Source organism: Mobula birostris, chromosome 13, assembly GCF_030028105.1.
Source record: "Mobula birostris isolate sMobBir1 chromosome 13, sMobBir1.hap1, whole genome shotgun sequence".
Lineage (NCBI taxonomy): Eukaryota > Metazoa > Chordata > Chondrichthyes > Myliobatiformes > Myliobatidae > Mobula > Mobula birostris.
Window position 1 is genome coordinate 108,473,827 of NC_092382.1, and position 21,471 is coordinate 108,495,297.

The 21,471-nt window shown below is 56.4% G+C and overlaps 1 protein-coding gene across 2 annotated transcripts in view; it reads right to left on the reverse strand.

The window, feature by feature from the left end:
- LOC140207310 (uncharacterized) overlaps positions 1-21,471 on the reverse strand; it is a 54,430-nt gene that overhangs the window by 2,713 nt on the left and 30,246 nt on the right. The window contains exons 5-8 of one of the 2 annotated variants that reach the window (XM_072275813.1): positions 5,456-5,527; positions 4,011-4,106; positions 2,356-2,472; positions 711-1,082 (exon numbers count right to left, since the gene is read on the reverse strand). In XM_072275813.1, the coding sequence (XP_072131914.1) occupies positions 711-1,082; positions 2,356-2,472; positions 4,011-4,106; positions 5,456-5,527 (657 nt within the window). The remainder of the gene's footprint in view (positions 1-710; positions 1,083-2,355; positions 2,473-4,010; positions 4,107-5,455; positions 5,528-21,471) is intronic. The other variant, XM_072275814.1, reaches the window with a different exon arrangement.

Consider the following 21,471-nt stretch of genomic DNA (forward strand, 5'->3'; position numbering starts at 1 on the left):
AGAGTGAATCTCACAGCGCCCCGTCCCATCACACACTCCTGAGGTCAGACACAGAGTGACCCTCCCTCCACACCTTCCCATCACACACTCCCGAGGTCAGACACAGAGTCAGGCTCCCTCCACACCGTCCCATCACACACTCCCCTGGTCAAACACAGATTGGATCTCCCAGCGCATCGTCCCATCACACACGTCTGGGGTCAGGCACAGAGTAAAGCTCCCTCCACTCCGGCTCATCACACACTTCTGGGATCAGACAGAGAGCGAAGCCCGCTTCGTCCGAGCTACCAAAGAGATCTGATGTCAAACGCAGAGTGAAGCCTCTTATGCATCATCTCTTCACACAGTCAGGATCCGACGCAGAATCAAGTTCTGTCCGACATGCGCATCACGCACTCCCGGGGTCAGACACTAGATGTCGCTCCCTTCGGACTGTCCCGTCACACACTCCTGGGGTCAGACACTAGATGTCGCTCCCGCCAGACTGCCCCATCACACTTTCTACAGTCAGAGACAGACTGAAGCTCCCTCCACCCCATCCCATCACACCATCCCAGGAACAGACACAGAATGAAATTCACTCCACACTGTCCCATCACACTCTCCCGGGGCAAGAGATGGAGTGAAGCTCTCCACTTCCTCCCTCCCCTTCTCTCAACCCCCCCCCCCCCTGTGATGAGGAGGAGGATTACGGGGGGATGTCGTCTCACCTCTTCTCCTGTTGAGGTACTGGCAAATCTGATCTTTGGTTTCGGTGATGATTCTGTACTTTGTTTCGAGCTGATTGCATTCATGGCGGAGATCGGTGTGTGTTTGATTCAGCTCTGAGAGTTCGGAGTTGAGGATGGTAATGTTGTTTTCGAGATTGGAGAGGTTGTTGTTGAGGGTGGAAATATTCTTTAGACAGTTTCTCTGGGAGAGTTCCAGGCGGGAGTGTTCAAATGTCCTGGATTTAAGGGTTGAGTTCAGCTCATGGACTTGCTGTTGATATTGGCGTTGGGTCCTGTTCATCTCCTGATGTTGTTCCCAAAGTCTCCGGTAGTTTCGGTTGGAGGTGATCAGAGACTGACGAGTCTGTGATACTGAGAGTGATAGTAAGGGGTGTGTCAGTGACACGGTGTGAGGTGTGTCGGTGTCACAGTGAATTGTGCGTCTGTGTCAGATGAGGGTAGATTCTGTGTCACAGTGAGAAGCGTGTCTGTGACAAGGTCCGAGGAGTGTCGCTTTCACGGTGTGGGGGTCATACTGAGGTGCGTGTCGGTGTCATAGTGACGGGCGTGTCTGTGTCACAGTGAGGGCTGTGTGGGTGTTACAGTAAGGGGTGTGTGGGTGTCACAGTGAGGGGCCTGTCGGTGTCACAGTGAGGGCCTGTCTGTGACACGGTATAGGGAGTGTCAGAGTCAGAGTGAGGGGTGTGTGGCTGTCACAGTGATAGGCCTCTCTATGACACAGTTTGTTGAATGTTGGTGTCACAATGAGAGTCCTGTCGGTGTCAAGGTGAGTGGTCTATCGGTATCACAGTGAGGGGCTTGACTGTGTCACGGTGTGGAGAGTGGCGCTGTCACGCAGAGGGGTGTATCAGTGTCACGGAGAGGGTTGTGTCGATGTCACAGTGATGGGTGTGTTGCTGTCACAGAGAGGGTTTGTCGGTGTCACGCAGAGGGGTGCGTCAGTGTTACAGTGAGGACTGTGTGGGTGTCACAGTGAGCGGTGTATCAGGGTGACGGAGAGGGTAGTGTTGGTGTCACAGTGAACGGAGTGTCAGTGTTTCGGTGTGGGGTGTGTAAGTGTCAAGGTGAAGAGAGCGTCGAAGTCACAGAGTGAGGGAGTGTCGGTGTCACAGTGATGTAGAGTGTCCGTGACACGGTGAAAGGCGTGACGATGTCACGGTGGGGGGCCTGTCGGTGTCACAGTGAGGGTCGTGACGATGTCCCTGTGAGAGGAGTGTCAGTGTAACGGTGTGGGGTGTATAAGTGTCACGGTGAGGGGGGTGTTGGTGTAATGGTGTGGGCTGGACGGTGTCACGGTGTTGGGGGTGTCGGTGTCACAGTGAGGGGTTTTTCGGTTTTATGGTGAGTCTACTGTCGTGCACCGTGTGCCGGTACTGTTATAATAATGATAATGGTCTTCTCTATGCTACATTGAGGATAACGTCTGTGTCACGGTAAGGGGCGTGTCGCTGACATAGTGAGGGTCGTGTCAGTGTCACGGTGAGGAACGTGTCGTTGTCACGGTGAAGATCGCAGCGGCGTCACTGTGAGGGGAGATTCTGTGTCACTGTGAACTTTTGCGCAAACATTTCATCCCACTCTGTTTATTTATGGTCTGACACCACCCGGAGCCCATTCGACTCACCAAAGATCGAGAGCCCGGCCACTATCGCGATAAGGGCGCAGGTAACGAGGCAGAGTAGGCAGATCTTACGGTGCGATCTATTTCCGAAGTTCTCTTTCGACTCCTGTTTATGCGGACCTGTGGAGAGACCATTCAGCGTGTGTGTGAATTCCACCGTGACCACCACTAGTGCTCCTTCCCAACCATCATCCGGTGCTCTGTCCTTCCAGCACGATCACCCCTCCCTCTCTCAATTACATCTACTGTCAGCCGTCATCGATGAGAGTCCAAATTCCGTGACTTGGGAAAGGCTGACAGGTGTCTGACGCGTTCCAGAGATCAGTCCGATCTCCCCTGAGTCCCCTCCGCTCCAGAGAAAGCCACCCAGGTGTCCGACCTCTCGTTGTAACACATGGCATCGAATCCGAGCAGCGTCCTGTTACACCTCTCTGGTGGGATACCCAACGCCCTGACATCCTTCCGATAATGTGGTCACCGGAACTGTAGACAAAACACCTGATTCACACTAAATAGTGAGTTTGGTAAAATTGCAACATAACTCCCTGACATTTGTACTCAATGCCCCGGCTATTAAAGGCAAGAATGTCTCTATTATGTTTCTCTGTTTCTATGTTTCAACACTGCTTAGGGTGCAGGCTTGGCCAGTGTGTCACTTCTTTCATTTGACCTACTAAGGTGCAATATTTTAGGTTTGTCCGAGTTAAGCTCCATCTTCCCGGTCTCCAAACCATATCCGTAACTGATCTACGTCCCAATGAATTATTTGCCAGTCTTGTCTGCTCTCCACAGCACCACCTGTCGGCGGATCATCTGTAAACCTACCAACGCACGCATCTACAATTTAATTCAGATTATTTATATACATTTAAGAGCCGAGAGGTAATGTTACAGTTATATAAGACTCTGGTCTGACCCCACTTGGAGCACTGTGCTCAGTTCTGGTCGCCTCACCACAGGAAAGACGTGGAAACAATAGAAAAGGTGCAGAGGTTACAGGACGTTGCCTGGATTGGGGACATGCTTTATGAGAATAGGTTGAGTGAACACAACCTTTTCTCCTTGGAGGGGCGGAGGATGAGTGGTGACTTGACAAAGGTGTACAAGTTAATGAGAGCCATTGATCGTGTGGATAGTCAGAGGCTTATCCCCAGGGCTGAAATGGCTAACACGAGAGGGCATAGATTTAAAGTACTTGGAAGTAAGTACAGAGGAGATGTCGGGGTACATTTTTTACACAGAGAGTGGTGAGTGCGTGGTGCCGGCGGCGGTGGTGGAGGCGGAATCTATAGGGCCTTTTAAGAGACTCGTGGATGGCGACACGGAGCTTAGAAAAATAGTGGGCTATGGGTAAACCAGGTAGTTCTGAGGTAAGGACATGTTCGGCGCAGCTTTCTTGGCCGATGGGCCTGTATTGTGACGTGTGTTTTCTACGTTTCTATGTTTCTAACGCACCCATTTACAATTTCGTCCAGGTCATTGATGCATATTACAGACAGGGATTTAACTGGGGAGCCGAGTAATAACCTTTTATTACCCAGATGGTGGTCAGTCTGTGGAAACGAGCTGACAGAGGAAACAGATGCATCAGAAACTTGGTCACTTGGGTGAATGACACGTGATCACTCCAACATGACGTAATCCCTGCGAACCCTGACCTGTTTGTGCAGTGGTTGGCAACCCGCCGGGTCTCGAGGAAATGGGCGGATCTTCGCCCTCATCGATGCGGGGTTCCTCTTTCCGAAAGTTCAGCTCTGAGTAGGTGGCGTTCAGACCGGCGGGGAGAGAGAGTCGGACAGGCAGATTAGGAAGAGAGTGAGAGCGGTAGAAAATGGGGGCGGGTGTCGGAGACAGAGAGAAGAGAGGGGGAGAAAAAAGAAGAAGAGGTGCCAGTGAGGGGGAGACAGGTGGTTAGACAGCAAGAGAAAGGTGGGAGACGGAGGAGAGACACGGGCAGGCAGAAGAGGAGAGCGATGGACGGTATGGGGTAGACAGCGATAGGGGCGATGCAACACTCAAAACACGCTGGAGGAACTCAGCAGGTCGGGCAGCATCCGCGGAAAAGATCGGTCGACGTTTCGGGCCGGAACCCTTCGAAGATGCACACACAAAATGGGAGGGAGAACGTGGAGAGAAAGGTGGAGACACAGTGGGAGAGAGAGGTGAGAGTCGGTAACAATGAGATGACAGAGAGAGGTATGAGAGAGCGCGAAAGAAAGGGGGATTGAGAAGGGTGAGTGAGAGGAAGAGAAAAATGGGAGAGGGATGAGGAAGGGATTTTGACAGAGAGAGGAAAGAGCGAAGGGTGAGAGCGTCGGGGAAAGGAATGGAGGCTTGGATAGAGAGGAAATGAAGGCGCAAGGGGAGATGAGCGGCAAATTTAGGGACAGAGAGAGGTGGGAAGGCCGGCAGGGGTGGACGGGGGGAGAGAGTGAGCAAAGAGAGACGGGAAGATCGCGAGGGGGAGACCGAGAGTGCGAAAGCCGGTGACTTTGATAGAGGAGAGACGGGAGGGAGACGGGGCAATGAGAGAGGGTGAAGAAAATGGGTCAGTGGGACACAGCAGCTAAAACAGGGAGAGAGGAGGGGAGAAAGGGAAAGAGCGGGGGAGAAGAGAGGGTGGGAGGAGGTGAGGGAAGGGAGAGAAGGAAAAAGAGGGAGAAGAGAGTGGGGTTAAGAAAAGGGAGAAAGTGGTTAAGGCTTTAGACCGCGCTCCCCCCTCACCGTCTCTCCCACTGTGTCCCTCCTCACCAACACGGCGTGCACTCATCTCCGCCTCCTCAACACCACCCCTCCGCCCCCCAACCCCCCGCCAAGAGAGCTTGCTCTTCATTGCCCCTTTCTCCACACGGCACATCCAATGTTATCTCTCCTCACCGACCCTCCCACAGCACTCTCGCCTCAAACTAACCAATGGCGCTCCCTCAGTTCCGCCCCTTACTCAAACATTACCACCCCCAACCCATCCTCTCTCCCACGCGTTCCCTCCGTCCGATGCTCAAACAGGGAATCATTCGGGTCAGCTGTGCTTTTGCCCTGAGAACTCTCGACAGGATCGGACACATCAACTGAACACGGTCAAACCAACAAAGATAAAACTGACCTCCATCTGTCCGGATCCGCGGCGCCGAGAGGGTCTTGACATTCAGTTCCGCGTACGATACATCAGGTTCAGCTGGGGACGGAACAGAGAGAAGTTGAAACAGGCTGAGGCTCCCTCCACACCGTCCCATCACACACTCCCGGGGTCAGACACAGAGTGAATCACATTCCACACCGTCCCACCACAAACTACTGGCGTCAGACACAGAGTGAATCACCTTCCACACCGTCCCATCACACACTCCCGGGGTCAGACACAGAGTGAATCACATCCCACACCGTCCCACCACAAACTACTGGGGTCAGACACAGAGTGAATCACCTTCCACGACGTCCCATCACACACTCCCGGGGTCAGACACAGAGTGAATTTCCCTCCACACCGTTCAGTCGCACACTCCCGGGGTCAGACACAGAGTAAATCTCCCTCCACACCGTCCCATCACACACTCCCGGGGTCAGACACAGAGTGAATCTCCCTAAACACCGTCCCATCACACACTCCCGGGGTCAGACACAGAGTGAATCACATTCCACACCGTCCCACCACAAACTCCTGGGGTCAGACACAGAGTTAATCACCTTCCACACCGTCCCATCACACACTCCCGGGGTCAGACACAGAGTGAATCTCCCTCCACACCGTTCAGTCACACACACCCGGGGTCAGACACAGAGTGAATCTCCCTCCACACCGTCCCATCACACACTCCCGGGGTCAGACACAGAGTAAATCTCCCTCCACACCGTCCCATCACACACTCCCGGGGTCAGACACAGAGTGAATCACATTCCACACCGTCCCATCACACACTCCCGGGGTCAGACACAGAGTGAATCTCCCTCCACACCGTCCCATCACACACTCCCGGGGTCAGACACAGAGTGAATCTCCCTCCACACCGTCCCATCACACGCTCCCGGGGTCAGACACAGAATGAATCTCCCTCCGCACCGTCCCATCACACACTCCCGGGGTCAGACACAGAGTGAATCTCCCTCCGCACCGTCCCATCACACACTCCCGGAGTCAGACACAGAGTGAATCACATTCCACACCGTCCCAACACAAACTCCTGGGGTCAGACACAGAGTGAATCACCTTCCACACCGTCCCATCACACAATCCCGGGGTCAGAGACACAGAGTGAATCACATTCCACACCGTCGCATCACACACTCCCAGGGTTAGACACAGAGTGAATCTCCCTCCACACCGTCCCATCACACACTCCCGGGGTCAGACACAGAGTGAATCTCCCTCCACACCGTCCCATCACACACTCCCGGGGTCAGACACAGAGTGAATCTCCCTCCAAACCGTCCCATCACACACTCCCGGGGTCAGACACAGAGTGAATCTCCCTCCACACCGTCCCATCACACACTCCCGTGGTCAGACACAGAGTGTATCACCTTCCACACCGTCCCACCACAAACTCCTGGGGTCAGACACAGAGTGAATCACCTTCCACACCGTCCCATCACACACTCCCGGGGTCAGACACAGAGTGAATCTCCCTCCATACCGTTCAGTCACACACTCCCGGGGTCAGACACAGAGTGAATCTCCCTCCACACCGTCCCATCACACACTCCCGGGGTCAGACACAGAGTGAATCTCCCTCTACACCGTCCCATCACACACTCCCGGGGTCAGACACAGAGTGAATCTCACTCCACACCGTCCCATCACACACCCCCGGGGTCAGACACAGAGTGAATCTCCCTCCACACCGTCCCATCACACACTCCCGGGGTCAGTCACAGAGTGAATCTCTCTCCACACCGTCCCATCACACCCTCCCGGGGTAAGACACAGAGTGAATCTCCCTCCACACCGTCCCATCACACACTCCCGGGGTCAGACACAGAGTGAATCACATTCCACACCGTCCCATCACACACTCCCGGGGTCAGAGACACAGAGTGAATCTCCCTCCACACCGTCCCATCACACTATCCCGGGGTCAGACACAGACTGAATCTCCCTCCACACCGTCCCATCACAGACTCCCGGGGTCAGACACAGAGTGAATCACATTCCACACCGTCCCATCACACACTCCCGGGGTCAGACACAGAGTGAATCTCCCTCCACACCGTCCCATCACACACTCCCGGGGTCAGACACAGAGTGAATCTCCCTCCACACCGTCCCATCACACGCTCCCGGGGTCAGACACAGAGTGAATCTCCCTCCGCACCGTCCCATCACACACTCCCGGGGTCAGACACAGAGTGAATCTCCCTCCGCACCGTCCCATCACACACTCCCGTAGTCAGACACAGAGTGAATCACATTCCACACCGTCCCAACACAAACTCCTGGGGTCAGACACAGAGTGAATCACCTTCCACACCGTCCCATCACATTCCCGGGGTCAGACACAGAGTGAATCTCCCTCCACACCGTTCAGTCACACATTCCCGGGGTCAGACACAGAGTGAATCTCCCTCCACACCGTCGCATCACACACTCCCGGGGTTAGACACAGAGTGAATCTCCCTCCACACCGTCCCATCACACACTCCAGGGGTCAGACACAGAGTGAATCTCCCTCCACACCGTCCCATCACACACTCCCGGGGTCAGACACAGAGTGAATCTCCCTCCAAACCGTCCCATCACACACTCCCGGGGTCAGACACAGAGTGAATCTCCCTCCACACCGTCCCATCACACACTCCCGGGTTCAGACACAGAGTGAATCACATTCCACACCGTCCCTTCACACACTCCCGGGGTCAGAGACACAGAGTGAATCACATTCCACACCGTCCCATCACACACTCCCGGGGTCAGACACAGAGTGAATCTCCCTCCACACCGTCCCATGACACACTCCTGAGGTCAGACACAGAGTGAATCACCCTCCACACCGTCCCATCACACACTCCCGGGGTCAGACACAGGATGAGTCTCCCTCCACACCGTCCCATCACACACTCCCGGGGTCAGACACAGAGTGAATCTCCCTCCACACCGTCCCATCACACACTCCCGGGGTCAGACACAGAGTGAATCACCTTCCACACCGTCCCATCACACACTCCCGGGGTCAAACACTGAGTGAATTTCCCTCCACACCGTTCAGTCACACACTCACGGGGTCAGACACAGAGTGAATCTCCCTCCACACCGTCCCATCATACACTCCCGTGGTCAGACACAGAGTGAATCTCCCTCCACACCGTCCCATCACACACTCCCGGGGTCAGACACACAGTGAATCACATTCCACACCGTCCCACCACAAACTCCTGGGGTCAGACACAGTGTGAAACACCTTCCACACCGTCCCATCACACACTCCCGGGGTCAGACACAGAGTGAAACTCCCTCCACACCGTTCAGTCACACACTCCCGGGGTCAGACACAGAGTGAATCTCCCTCCACACCGTCCCATCACACACTCCCGGGGTCAGACACAGAGTTTATCTCCCTCCACACCGTCCCATCACACACTCCCGGGGTCAGACACAGAGTGAATCTCCCTCCACACCGTCCCATCACACACTCCCGGGGTCAGACACAGAGTGAATTTCCCTCCACACCGTTCAGTCACACACTCCCGGGGTCAGACACAGAGTGAATCTCCCTCCACACAGTCCCATCACACACTCCCGTGGTCAGATACAGAGTGAATCTCCCTCCACACCGTCCCATCACACACTCCCGGGGTCAGACACACAGTGAATCACCTTCCCCACTGTCCCATCACACACTCCCGGGGTCAGACACAGAGTGAATTCCCTCCACACCGTCCCATCACACACTCCCGGGGTCAGACACACAGTTTATCTCCCTCCACACCGTCCCATCACACACTCCCGGGGTCAGACACTGAGTGAATCTCCCTCCACACCGTCCCATCACACACTCCCGGGGTCAGACACAGAGTGAATCTCCCTCCACACCGTCCCATCACACACTCCCGGGGTCAGTCACAGTGTGAATCTCCCTCCACACCGTCCCATCACACACTCCCGGGGTCAGACACAGAGTGAATCTCCCTCCACACCGTCCCATCACACACTCCCGGGGTCAGACACAGAGTGAATCACATTCCACACCGTCCCATCACACACTCCCGGGGTCAGACACACTGAGTGAATCTCCCTCCACACCGTCCCATCACACACTCCCGGGGTCAGACACAGAGTGAATCTCCCTCCACACCGTCCCATCACACACTCCCGGGGTCAGACACACAGTGAATCTCCCTCCACACCGTTCCATCACACACTCCCGGGGTCAGACACAGAGTGAATCACATTCCACACCGTCCCAACACAAACTCCTGGGGTCAGACACAGAGTGAATCACCTTCCACACCGTCCCATCACATTCCCGGGGTCAGACACAGAGTGAATCTCCCTCCACACCGTTCAGTCACACATTCCCGGGGTCAGACACAGAGTGAATCTCCCACCACACCGTTCCATCACACACTCCCGGGGTCAGACACAGAGTGAATCTCCCTCCACACCGTCCCATCGCACACTCCCGGGGTCAGTCACAGAGTGAATCTCCCTCCACACCGTCCCATCACACACTCCCGGTGTCAGACACAGAGTGAATCTCCCTCCACACCGTCCCATCACACACTCCCGGGGTCAGACACAGAGTGAATCACATTCCACACCGTCCCATCACACAATCCCGGGGTCAGAGACACAGAGTGAATCACATTCCACACCGTCGCATCACACACTCCCAGGGTTAGACACAGAGTGAATCTCCCTCCACACCGTCCCATCACACACTCCCGGGGTCAGACACAGAGTGAATCTCCCTCCACACCGTCCCATCACACACTCCCGGGGTCAGACACAGAGTGAATCTCCCTCCAAACCGTCCCATCACACACTCCCGGGGTCAGACACAGAGTGAATCTCCCTCCACACCGTCCCATCACACACTCCCGGGGTCAGACACAGAGTGAATCTCCCTCTACACCGTCCCATCACACACTCCCGGGGTCAGACACAGAGTGAATCTCACTCCACACCGTCCCATCACACACCCCCGGGGTCAGACACAGAGTGAATCTCCCTCCACACCGTCCCATCACACACTCCCGGGGTCAGTCACAGAGTGAATCTCTCTCCACACCGTCCCATCACACCCTCCCGGGGTAAGACACAGAGTGAATCTCCCTCCACACCGTCCCATCACACACTCCCGGGGTCAGACACAGAGTGAATCACATTCCACACCGTCCCATCACACACTCCCGGGGTCAGAGACACAGAGTGAATCTCCCTCCACACCGTCCCATCACACTATCCCGGGGTCAGACACAGACTGAATCTCCCTCCACACCGTCCCATCACAGACTCCCGGGGTCAGACACAGAGTGAATCACATTCCACACCGTCCCATCACACACTCCCGGGGTCAGACACAGAGTGAATCTCCCTCCACACCGTCCCATCACACACTCCCGGGGTCAGACACAGAGTGAATCTCCCTCCACACCGTCCCATCACACGCTCCCGGGGTCAGACACAGAGTGAATCTCCCTCCGCACCGTCCCATCACACACTCCCGGGGTCAGACACAGAGTGAATCTCCATCCGCACCGTCCCATCACACACTCCCGGAGTCAGACACAGAGTGAATCACATTCCACACCGTCCCAACACAAACTCCTGGGGTCAGACACAGAGTGAATCACCTTCCACACCGTCCCATCACATTCCCGGGGTCAGACACAGAGTGAATCTCCCTCCACACCGTTCAGTCACACAATCCCGGGGTCAGACACAGAGTGAATCTCCCTCCACACCGTCGCATCACACACTCCCGGGGTTAGACACAGAGTGAATCTCCCTCCACACCGTCCCATCACACACTCCAGGGGTCAGACACAGAGTGAATCTCCCTCCACACCGTCCCATCACACACTCCCGGGGTCAGACACAGAGTGAATCTCCCTCCAAACCGTCCCATCACACACTCCCGGGGTCAGACACAGAGTGAATCTCCCTCCACACCGTCCCATCACACACTCCCGGGTTCAGACACAGAGTGAATCACATTCCACACCGTCCCTTCACACACTCCCGGGGTCAGAGACACAGAGTGAATCACATTCCACACCGTCCCATCACACACTCCCGGGGTCAGACACAGAGTGAATCTCCCTCCACACCGTCCCATGACACACTCCTGAGGTCAGACACAGAGTGAATCACCCTCCACACCGTCCCATCACACACTCCCGGGGTCAGACACAGGATGAGTCTCCCTCCACACCGTCCCATCACACACTCCCGGGGTCAGACACAGAGTGAATCTCCCTCCACACCGTCCCATCACACACTCCCGGGGTCAGACACAGAGTGAATCACCTTCCACACCGTCCCATCACACACTCCCGGGGTCAAACACTGAGTGAATTTCCCTCCACACCGTTCAGTCACACACTCACGGGGTCAGACACAGAGTGAATCTCCCTCCACACCGTCCCATCATACACTCCCGTGGTCAGACACAGAGTGAATCTCCCTCCACACCGTCCCATCACACACTCCCGGGGTCAGACACACAGTGAATCACATTCCACACCGTCCCACCACAAACTCCTGGGGTCAGACACAGTGTGAAACACCTTCCACACCGTCCCATCACACACTCCCGGGGTCAGACACAGAGTGAAACTCCCTCCACACCGTTCAGTCACACACACCCGGGGTCAGACACAGAGTGAATCTCCCTCCACACCGTCCCATCACACACTCCCGGGGTCAGACACAGAGTTTATCTCCCTCCACACCGTCCCATCACACACTCCCGGGGTCAGACACAGAGTGAATCTCCCTCCACACCGTCCCATCACACACTCCCGGGGTCAGACACAGAGTGAATTTCCCTCCACACCGTTCAGTCACACACTCCCGGGGTCAGACACAGAGTGAATCTCCCTCCACACAGTCCCATCACACACTCCCGTGGTCAGATACAGAGTGAATCTCCCTCCACACCGTCCCATCACACACTCCCGGGGTCAGACACACAGTGAATCACATTCCACACCGTCCCACCACAAACTCCTGGGGTCAGACACAGAGTGAAACACCTTCCCCACTGTCCCATCACACACTCCCGGGGTCAGACACAGAGTGAATTCCCTCCACACCGTCCCATCACACACTCCCGGGGTCAGACACACAGTTTATCTCCCTCCACACCGTCCCATCACACACTCCCGGGGTCAGACACAGAGTGAATCTCCCTCCACACCGTCCCATCACACACTCCCGGGGTCAGACACAGAGTGAATCTCCCTCCACACCGTCCCATCACACACTCCCGGGGTCAGTCACAGAGTGAATCTCCCTCCACACCGTCCCATCACACACTCCCGGGGTCAGACACAGAGTGAATCTCCCTCCACACCGTCCCATCACACACTCCCGGGGTCAGACACAGAGTGAATCACATTCCACACCGTCCCATCACACACTCCCGGGGTCAGACACACTGAGTGAATCTCCCTCCACACCGTCCCATCACACACTCCCGGGGTCAGACACAGAGTGAATCTCCCTCCACACCGTCCCATCACACACTCCCGGGGTCAGACACACAGTGAATCTCCCTCCACACCGTTCCATCACACACTCCCGGGGTCAGACACACAGTGAATCACATTCCACACCGTCCCACCACAAACTCCTGGGGTCAGACACAGAGTGAAACACCTTCCACACCGTCCCATCACACACTCCCGGGGTCAGACACGCATTGAATCTCCCTCCACACCGTTCAGTCACACACTCCCGGGGTCAGACACAGAGTGAATCTCCCTCCACACCGTCCCATCACACACTCCCGGGGTCAGACACAGAGTGAATCTCCCTCTACTCCGTCCCATCACACACTCCCGGGGTCAGACACAGAGTGAATCTCCCTCCACACCGTCCCATCACACACTCCCGTTGTCAGACACAGAGTGAATCTCCCATAACACCGTCCCATCACACACTCCCGTTGTCAGACACAGAGTGAATCTCCCATAACACCGTCCCATCACACACTCCCGGGGACAGACACAGAGTGAATCTCCCTCCACACCGTCCCATCACACACTCCCGGGTTCAGACACAGAGTGAATCACATTCCACACCGTCCCATCACACACTCCCGGGGTCAGACACAGAGTGAATCTCCCTCCACACCGTCCCATCACACACTCCCGGGGTCAGACACAGAGTGAATCTCCCTCCACACCGTCCCATCACACACTCCCGGGGTCAGACACAGAGTGAATCTCCCTCCGCACCGTCCCATCACACACTCCCGGGGTCAGACACAGAGTGAATCTCCCTCCACACCGTCCCATCACACACTCCCGGAGTCAGACACAGAGTGAATCACATTCCACACCGTCCCACCACAAACTCCTGGGGTCAGACACAGAGTGAATCACCTTCCACACCGTCCCATCACACGTTCCCGGGGTCAGTCACAGAGTGAATCTCCCTCCACACCGTTCAGTCACACACTCCCGGGGTCAGACACAGAGTGAATCTCCTTCCACACCGTCCCATCACACACTCCCGGGGTCAGACACAGAGTGAATCTCCCTCCACACCGTCCCATCACACACTCCCGGGGTCAGACACAGAGTGAATCTCCCTCCACACCGTCCCATCACACACTCCGGTGGTCAGACACAGAGTGAATCTCCCTCCACACCGTCCCATCACACACTCCCGGGGTCAGTCACAGAGTGAATCTCCCTCCACACCGTCCCATCACACACTCCCGGGGTCAGACACAGAGTGAATCTCCCTCCACACCGTCCCATCACACACTCCCGGGGTCAGTCACAGAGTGAATCTCCCTCCACACCGTCCCATCACACACTCCCGGTGTCAGACACAGAGTGAATCTCCCTCCACACCGTCCCATCACACACTCCCGGGGTCAGACACAGAGTGAATCACATTCCACACCGTCCCATCACACAATCCCGGGGTCAGAGACACAGAGTGAATCACATTCCACACCGTCGCATCACACACTCCCAGGGTTAGACACAGAGTGAATCTCCCTCCACACCGTCCCATCACACACTCCCGGGGTCAGACACAGAGTGAATCTCCCTCCACACCGTCCCATCACACACTCCCGGGGTCAGACACAGAGTGAATCTCCCTCCAAACCGTCCCATCACACACTCCCGGGGTCAGACACAGAGTGAATCTCCCTCCACACCGTCCCATCACACACTCCCGTGGTCAGACACAGAGTGTATCACCTTCCACACCGTCCCACCACAAACTCCTGGGGTCAGACACAGAGTGAATCACCTTCCACACCGTCCCATCACACACTCCCGGGGTCAGACACAGAGTGAATCTCCCTCCATACCGTTCAGTCACACACTCCCGGGGTCAGACACAGAGTGAATCTCCCTCCACACCGTCCCATCACACACTCCCGGGGTCAGACACAGAGTGAATCTCCCTCTACACCGTCCCATCACACACTCCCGGGGTCAGTCACAGAGTGAATCTCCCTCCACACCGTCCCATCACACACTCCCGGTGTCAGACACAGAGTGAATCTCCCTCCACACCGTCCCATCACACACTCCCGGGGTCAGACACAGAGTGAATCACATTCCACACCGTCCCATCACACAATCCCGGGGTCAGAGACACAGAGTGAATCACATTCCACACCGTCGCATCACACACTCCCAGGGTTAGACACAGAGTGAATCTCCCTCCACACCGTCCCATCACACACTCCCGGGGTCAGACACAGAGTGAATCTCCCTCCACACCGTCCCATCACACACTCCCGGGGTCAGACACAGAGTGAATCTCCCTCCAAACCGTCCCATCACACACTCCCGGGGTCAGACACAGAGTGAATCTCCCTCCACACCGTCCCATCACACACTCCCGTGGTCAGACACAGAGTGTATCACCTTCCACACCGTCCCACCACAAACTCCTGGGGTCAGACACAGAGTGAATCACCTTCCACACCGTCCCATCACACACTCCCGGGGTCAGACACAGAGTGAATCTCCCTCCATACCGTTCAGTCACACACTCCCGGGGTCAGACACAGAGTGAATCTCCCTCCACACCGTCCCATCACACACTCCCGGGGTCAGACACAGAGTGAATCTCCCTCTACACCGTCCCATCACACACTCCCGGGGTCAGACACAGAGTGAATCTCACTCCACACCGTCCCATCACACACCCCCGGGGTCAGACACAGAGTGAATCTCCCTCCACACCGTCCCATCACACACTCCCGGGGTCAGTCACAGAGTGAATCTCTCTCCACACCGTCCCATCACACCCTCCCGGGGTAAGACACAGAGTGAATCTCCCTCCACACCGTCCCATCACACACTCCCGGGGTCAGACACAGAGTGAATCACATTCCACACCGTCCCATCACACACTCCCGGGGTCAGAGACACAGAGTGAATCTCCCTCCACACCGTCCCATCACACTATCCCGGGGTCAGACACAGACTGAATCTCCCTCCACACCGTCCCATCACAGACTCCCGGGGTCAGACACAGAGTGAATCACATTCCACACCGTCCCATCACACACTCCCGGGGTCAGACACAGAGTGAATCTCCCTCCACACCGTCCCATCACACACTCCCGGGGTCAGACACAGAGTGAATCTCCCTCCACACCGTCCCATCACACGCTCCCGGGGTCAGACACAGAGTGAATCTCCCTCCGCACCGTCCCATCACACACTCCCGGGGTCAGACACAGAGTGAATCTCCCTCCGCACCGTCCCATCACACACTCCCGGAGTCAGACACAGAGTGAATCACATTCCACACCGTCCCAACACAAACTCCTGGGGTCAGACACAGAGTGAATCACCTTCCACACCGTCCCATCACATTCCCGGGGTCAGACACAGAGTGAATCTCCCTCCACACCGTTCAGTCACACATTCCCGGGGTCAGACACAGAGTGAATCTCCCTCCACACCGTCGCATCACACACTCCCGGGGTTAGACACAGAGTGAATCTCCCTCCACACCGTCCCATCACACACTCCAGGGGTCAGACACAGAGTGAATCTCCCTCCACACCGTCCCATCACACACTCCCGGGGTCAGACACAGAGTGAATCTCCCTCCAAACCGTCCCATCACACACTCCCGGGGTCAGACACAGAGTGAATCTCCCTCCACACCGTCCCATCACACACTCCCGGGTTCAGACACAGAGTGAATCACATTCCACACCGTCCCTTCACACACTCCCGGGGTCAGAGACACAGAGTGAATCACATTCCACACCGTCCCATCACACACTCCCGGGGTCAGACACAGAGTGAATCTCCCTCCACACCGTCCCATGACACACTCCTGAGGTCAGACACAGAGTGAATCACCCTCCACACCGTCCCATCACACACTCCCGGGGTCAGACACAGGATGAGTCTCCCTCCACACCGTCCCATCACACACTCCCGGGGTCAGACACAGAGTGAATCTCCCTCCACACCGTCCCATCACACACTCCCGGGGTCAGACACAGACTGAATCACCTTCCACACCGTCCCATCACACACTCCCGGGGTCAAACACTGAGTGAATTTCCCTCCACACCGTTCAGTCACACACTCACGGGGTCAAACACAGAGTGAATCTCCCTCCACACCGTCCCATCATACACTACCGTGGTCAGACACAGAGTGAATCTCCCTCCACACCGTCCCATCACACACTCCCGGGGTCAGACACACAGTGAATCACATTCCACACCGTCCCACCACAAACTCCTGGGGTCAGACACAGTGTGAAACACCTTCCACACCGTCCCATCACACACTCCCGGGGTCAGACACAGAGTGAAACTCCCTCCACACCGTTCAGTCACACACTCCCGGGGTCAGACACAGAGTGAATCTCCCTCCACACCGTCCCATCACACACTCCCGGGGTCAGACACAGAGTTTATCTCCCTCCACACCGTCCCATCACACACTCCCGGGGTCAGACACAGAGTGAATCTCCCTCCACACCGTCCCATCACACACTCCCGGGGTCAGACACAGAGTGAATTTCCCTCCACACCGTTCAGTCACACACTCCCGGGGTCAGACACAGAGTGAATCTCCCTCCACACAGTCCCATCACACACTCCCGTGGTCAGATACAGAGTGAATCTCCCTCCACACCGTCCCATCACACACTCCCGGGGTCAGACACACAGTGAATCACATTCCACACCGTCCCACCACAAACTCCTGGGGTCAGACACAGAGTGAAACACCTTCCCCACTGTCCCATCACACACTCCCGGGGTCAGACACAGAGTGAATTCCCTCCACACCGTCCCATCACACACTCCCGGGGTCAGACACACAGTTTATCTCCCTCCACACCGTCCCATCACACACTCCCGGGGTCAGACACAGAGTGAATCTCCCTCCACACCGTCCCATCACACACTCCCGGGGTCAGACACAGAGTGAATCTCCCTCCACACCGTCCCATCACACACTCCCGGGGTCAGTCACAGAGTGAATCTCCCTCCACACCGTCCCATCACACACTCCCGGGGTCAGACACAGAGTGAATCTCCCTCCACACCGTCCCATCACACACTCCCGGGGTCAGACACAGAGTGAATCACATTCCACACCGTCCCATCACACACTCCCGGGGTCAGACACACTGAGTGAATCTCCCTCCACACCGTCCCATCACACGCTCCCGGGGTCAGACACAGAGTGAATCTCCCTCCACACCGTCCCATCACACACCCCGGGGTCAGACACACAGTGAATCTCCCTCCACACCGTTCCATCACACACTCCCGGGGTCAGACACACAGTGAATCACATTCCACACCGTCCCACCACAAACTCCTGGGGTCAGACACAGAGTGAAACACCTTCCACACCGTCCCATCACACACTCCCGGGGTCAGACACGCATTGAATCTCCCTCCACACCGTTCAGTCACACACTCCCGGGGTCAGACACAGAGTGAATCTCCCTCCACACCGTCCCATCACACACTCCCGGGGTCAGACACAGAGTGAATCTCCCTCTACACCGTCCCATCACACACTCCCGGGGTCAGACACAGAGTGAATCTCCCTCCACACCGTCCCATCACACACTCCCGTTGTCAGACACAGAGTGAATCTCCCATAACACCGTCCCATCACACACTCCCGGGGTCAGTCACAGAGAGAATCTCCCTCCACACCGTCCCATCACACACTCCCGGGGACAGACACAGAGTGAATCTCCCTCCACACCGTCCCATCACACACTCCCGGGTTCAGACACAGAGTGAATCACATTCCACACCGTCCCATCACACACTCCCGGGGTCAGACACAGAGTGAATCTCCCTCCACACCGTCCCATCACACACTCCCGGGGTCAGACACAGAGTGAATCTCCCTCCACACCGTCCCATCACACACTCCCGGGGTCAGACACAGAGTGAATCTCCCTCCGCACCGTCCCATCACACACTCCCGGGGTCAGACACAGAGTGAATCTCCCTCCGCACCGTCCCATCACACACTCCCGGAGTCAGACACAGAGTGAATCACATTCCACACCGTCCCACCACAAACTCCTGGGGTCAGACACAGAGTGAATCACCTTCCACACCGTCCCATCACACGTTCCCGGGGTCAGTCACAGAGTGAATCTCCCTCCACACCGTTCAGTCACACACTCCCGGGGTCAGACACAGAGTGAATCTCCTTCCACACCGTCCCATCACACACTCCCGGGGTCAGACACAGAGTGAATCTCCCTCCACACCGTCCCATCACACACTCCCGGGGTCAGACACAGAGTGAATCTCCCTCCACACCGTCCCATCACACACTCCGGTGGTCAGACACAGAGTGAATCTCCCTCCACACCGTCCCATCACACACTCCCGGGGTCAGTCACAGAGTGAATCTCCCTCCACACCGTCCCATCACACACTCCCGGGGTCAGACACAGAGTGAATCTCCCTCCACACCGTCCCATCACACACTCCCGGGGTCAGACACAGAGTGAATCACATTCCACACCGTCCCATCACACACTCCCAGGGTCAGAGACACAGAGTGAATCACATTCCACACCGTCCCATCACACGCTCCCGGGGTCAGACACAGAGTGAATCTCCCTCTACACCGTCCCATCACACACTCCCGGGGTCAGACACAGAGTGAATCTCCCTCCACACCGTCCCATCACACACTCCCGGGGTCAGACATAGAGTGAATCTCCCTCCACACCGTCCCATCACACACTCCCGGGGTCAGAGACACAGAGTGAATCACATTCCACACCGTCCCACCACAAACCCCTGGGATCAGACACAGAGTGAATCACCTTCCACACCGTCCCATCGCACACTCCCGGGGTCAGACACAGAGTGAATCTCCCTCCACACCGTCCCATGACACACTCCTGAGGTCAGACACAGAGTGAATCACCCTCCACACCGTCCCATCACACACTCCCGGGGTCAGACACAGGATGAGTCTCCCTCCACACCGTCCCATCACACACTCCCGGGGTCAGACACAGAGTGAATCACATTCCACACCGTCCCACCACAAACTCCTGGGGTCAGACACAGAGTGAATCACCTTCCACACCGTCCCATCACACATTCCCGGGGTCAGACACAGGATGAGTCTCCCTCCACACCGTCCCATCACACACTCCGGTGGTCAGACACAGAGTGAATCTCCCTCCACACCGTCCCATCACACACTCCCGGGGTCAGACACAGAGTGAATCACCTTCCACACCGTCCCATCACACGCTCCCGTGGTCAGACACGCAGTCAATCACCTTCCACACCGTCCCATCGCACACTCCCGGGGTCAGACACAGAGTGAATCTCCCTCCACACCGTCCCATCACACACTCCCGGGGTCAGACACAGAGTGAATCTCCCTCCACCCCGTCCCATCACACACTCCCGGGGTCAGACACAGAGTGAATCACATTCCACACCATCCCACCACAAACTCCTGGGGTCAGACACAGAGTGAATCACCTTCCACACCGTCCCATCACACACTCCCGGGGTCAGACACAGAGTGAATCTCCCTCCACACCGTTCAGTCACACACTCCCGGGGTCAGACACAGAGTGAATCTCTTTCCACACCGTCCCATCACACACTCCCGGGGTCAGACACAGAGTGAATCTCCCTCCACACCGTCCCATCACACACTCTCGGGGTCAGACACAGAGTGAATCTCCCTCCACACCGTCCCATCACACACTCCCGGGTTCAGACACAGAGTGAATCTCCCTCCACACCGTCCCATCACACACTCCCGGGGTCAGTCACAGAGTGAATCTCCCTCCACACCGTCCCATCACACACTCCCGGGTTCAGACACAGAGTGAATCTCCCTCCACACCGTCCCATCATACACTCCCGTGGTCAGACACAGAGTGAATCTCCCTCCACACCGTCCCATCACACACTCCCGGGGTCAGACACACAGTGAATCACATTCCACACCGTCCCACCACAAACTCCTGGGGTCAGACACAGTGTGAAACACCTTCCACACCGTCCCATCACACACTCCCGGGGTCAGACACAGAGTGAATCTCCCTCCACACCGTTCAGTCACACACTCCCGGGGTCAGACACAGAGTGAATCTCCCTCCACACCGTCCCATGACACACTCCCGGGGTCAGACACAGAGTTTATCTCCCTCCACACCGTCCCATCACACACTCCCGGGGTCAGACACAGAGTGAATCTCCCTCCACACCGTCCCATCACACACTCCCGGGGTCAGACACAGAGTGAATCTCCCTCCACACCGTCCCATCACACACTCCGGTGGTCAGACACAGAGTGAATCTCCCTCCACACCGTCCCATCACACACTCCCGGGGTCAGTCACAGAGTGAATCTCCCTCCACACCGTCCCATCACACACTCCCGGGGTCAGACACAGAGTGAATCTCCCTCCACACCGTCCCATCACACACT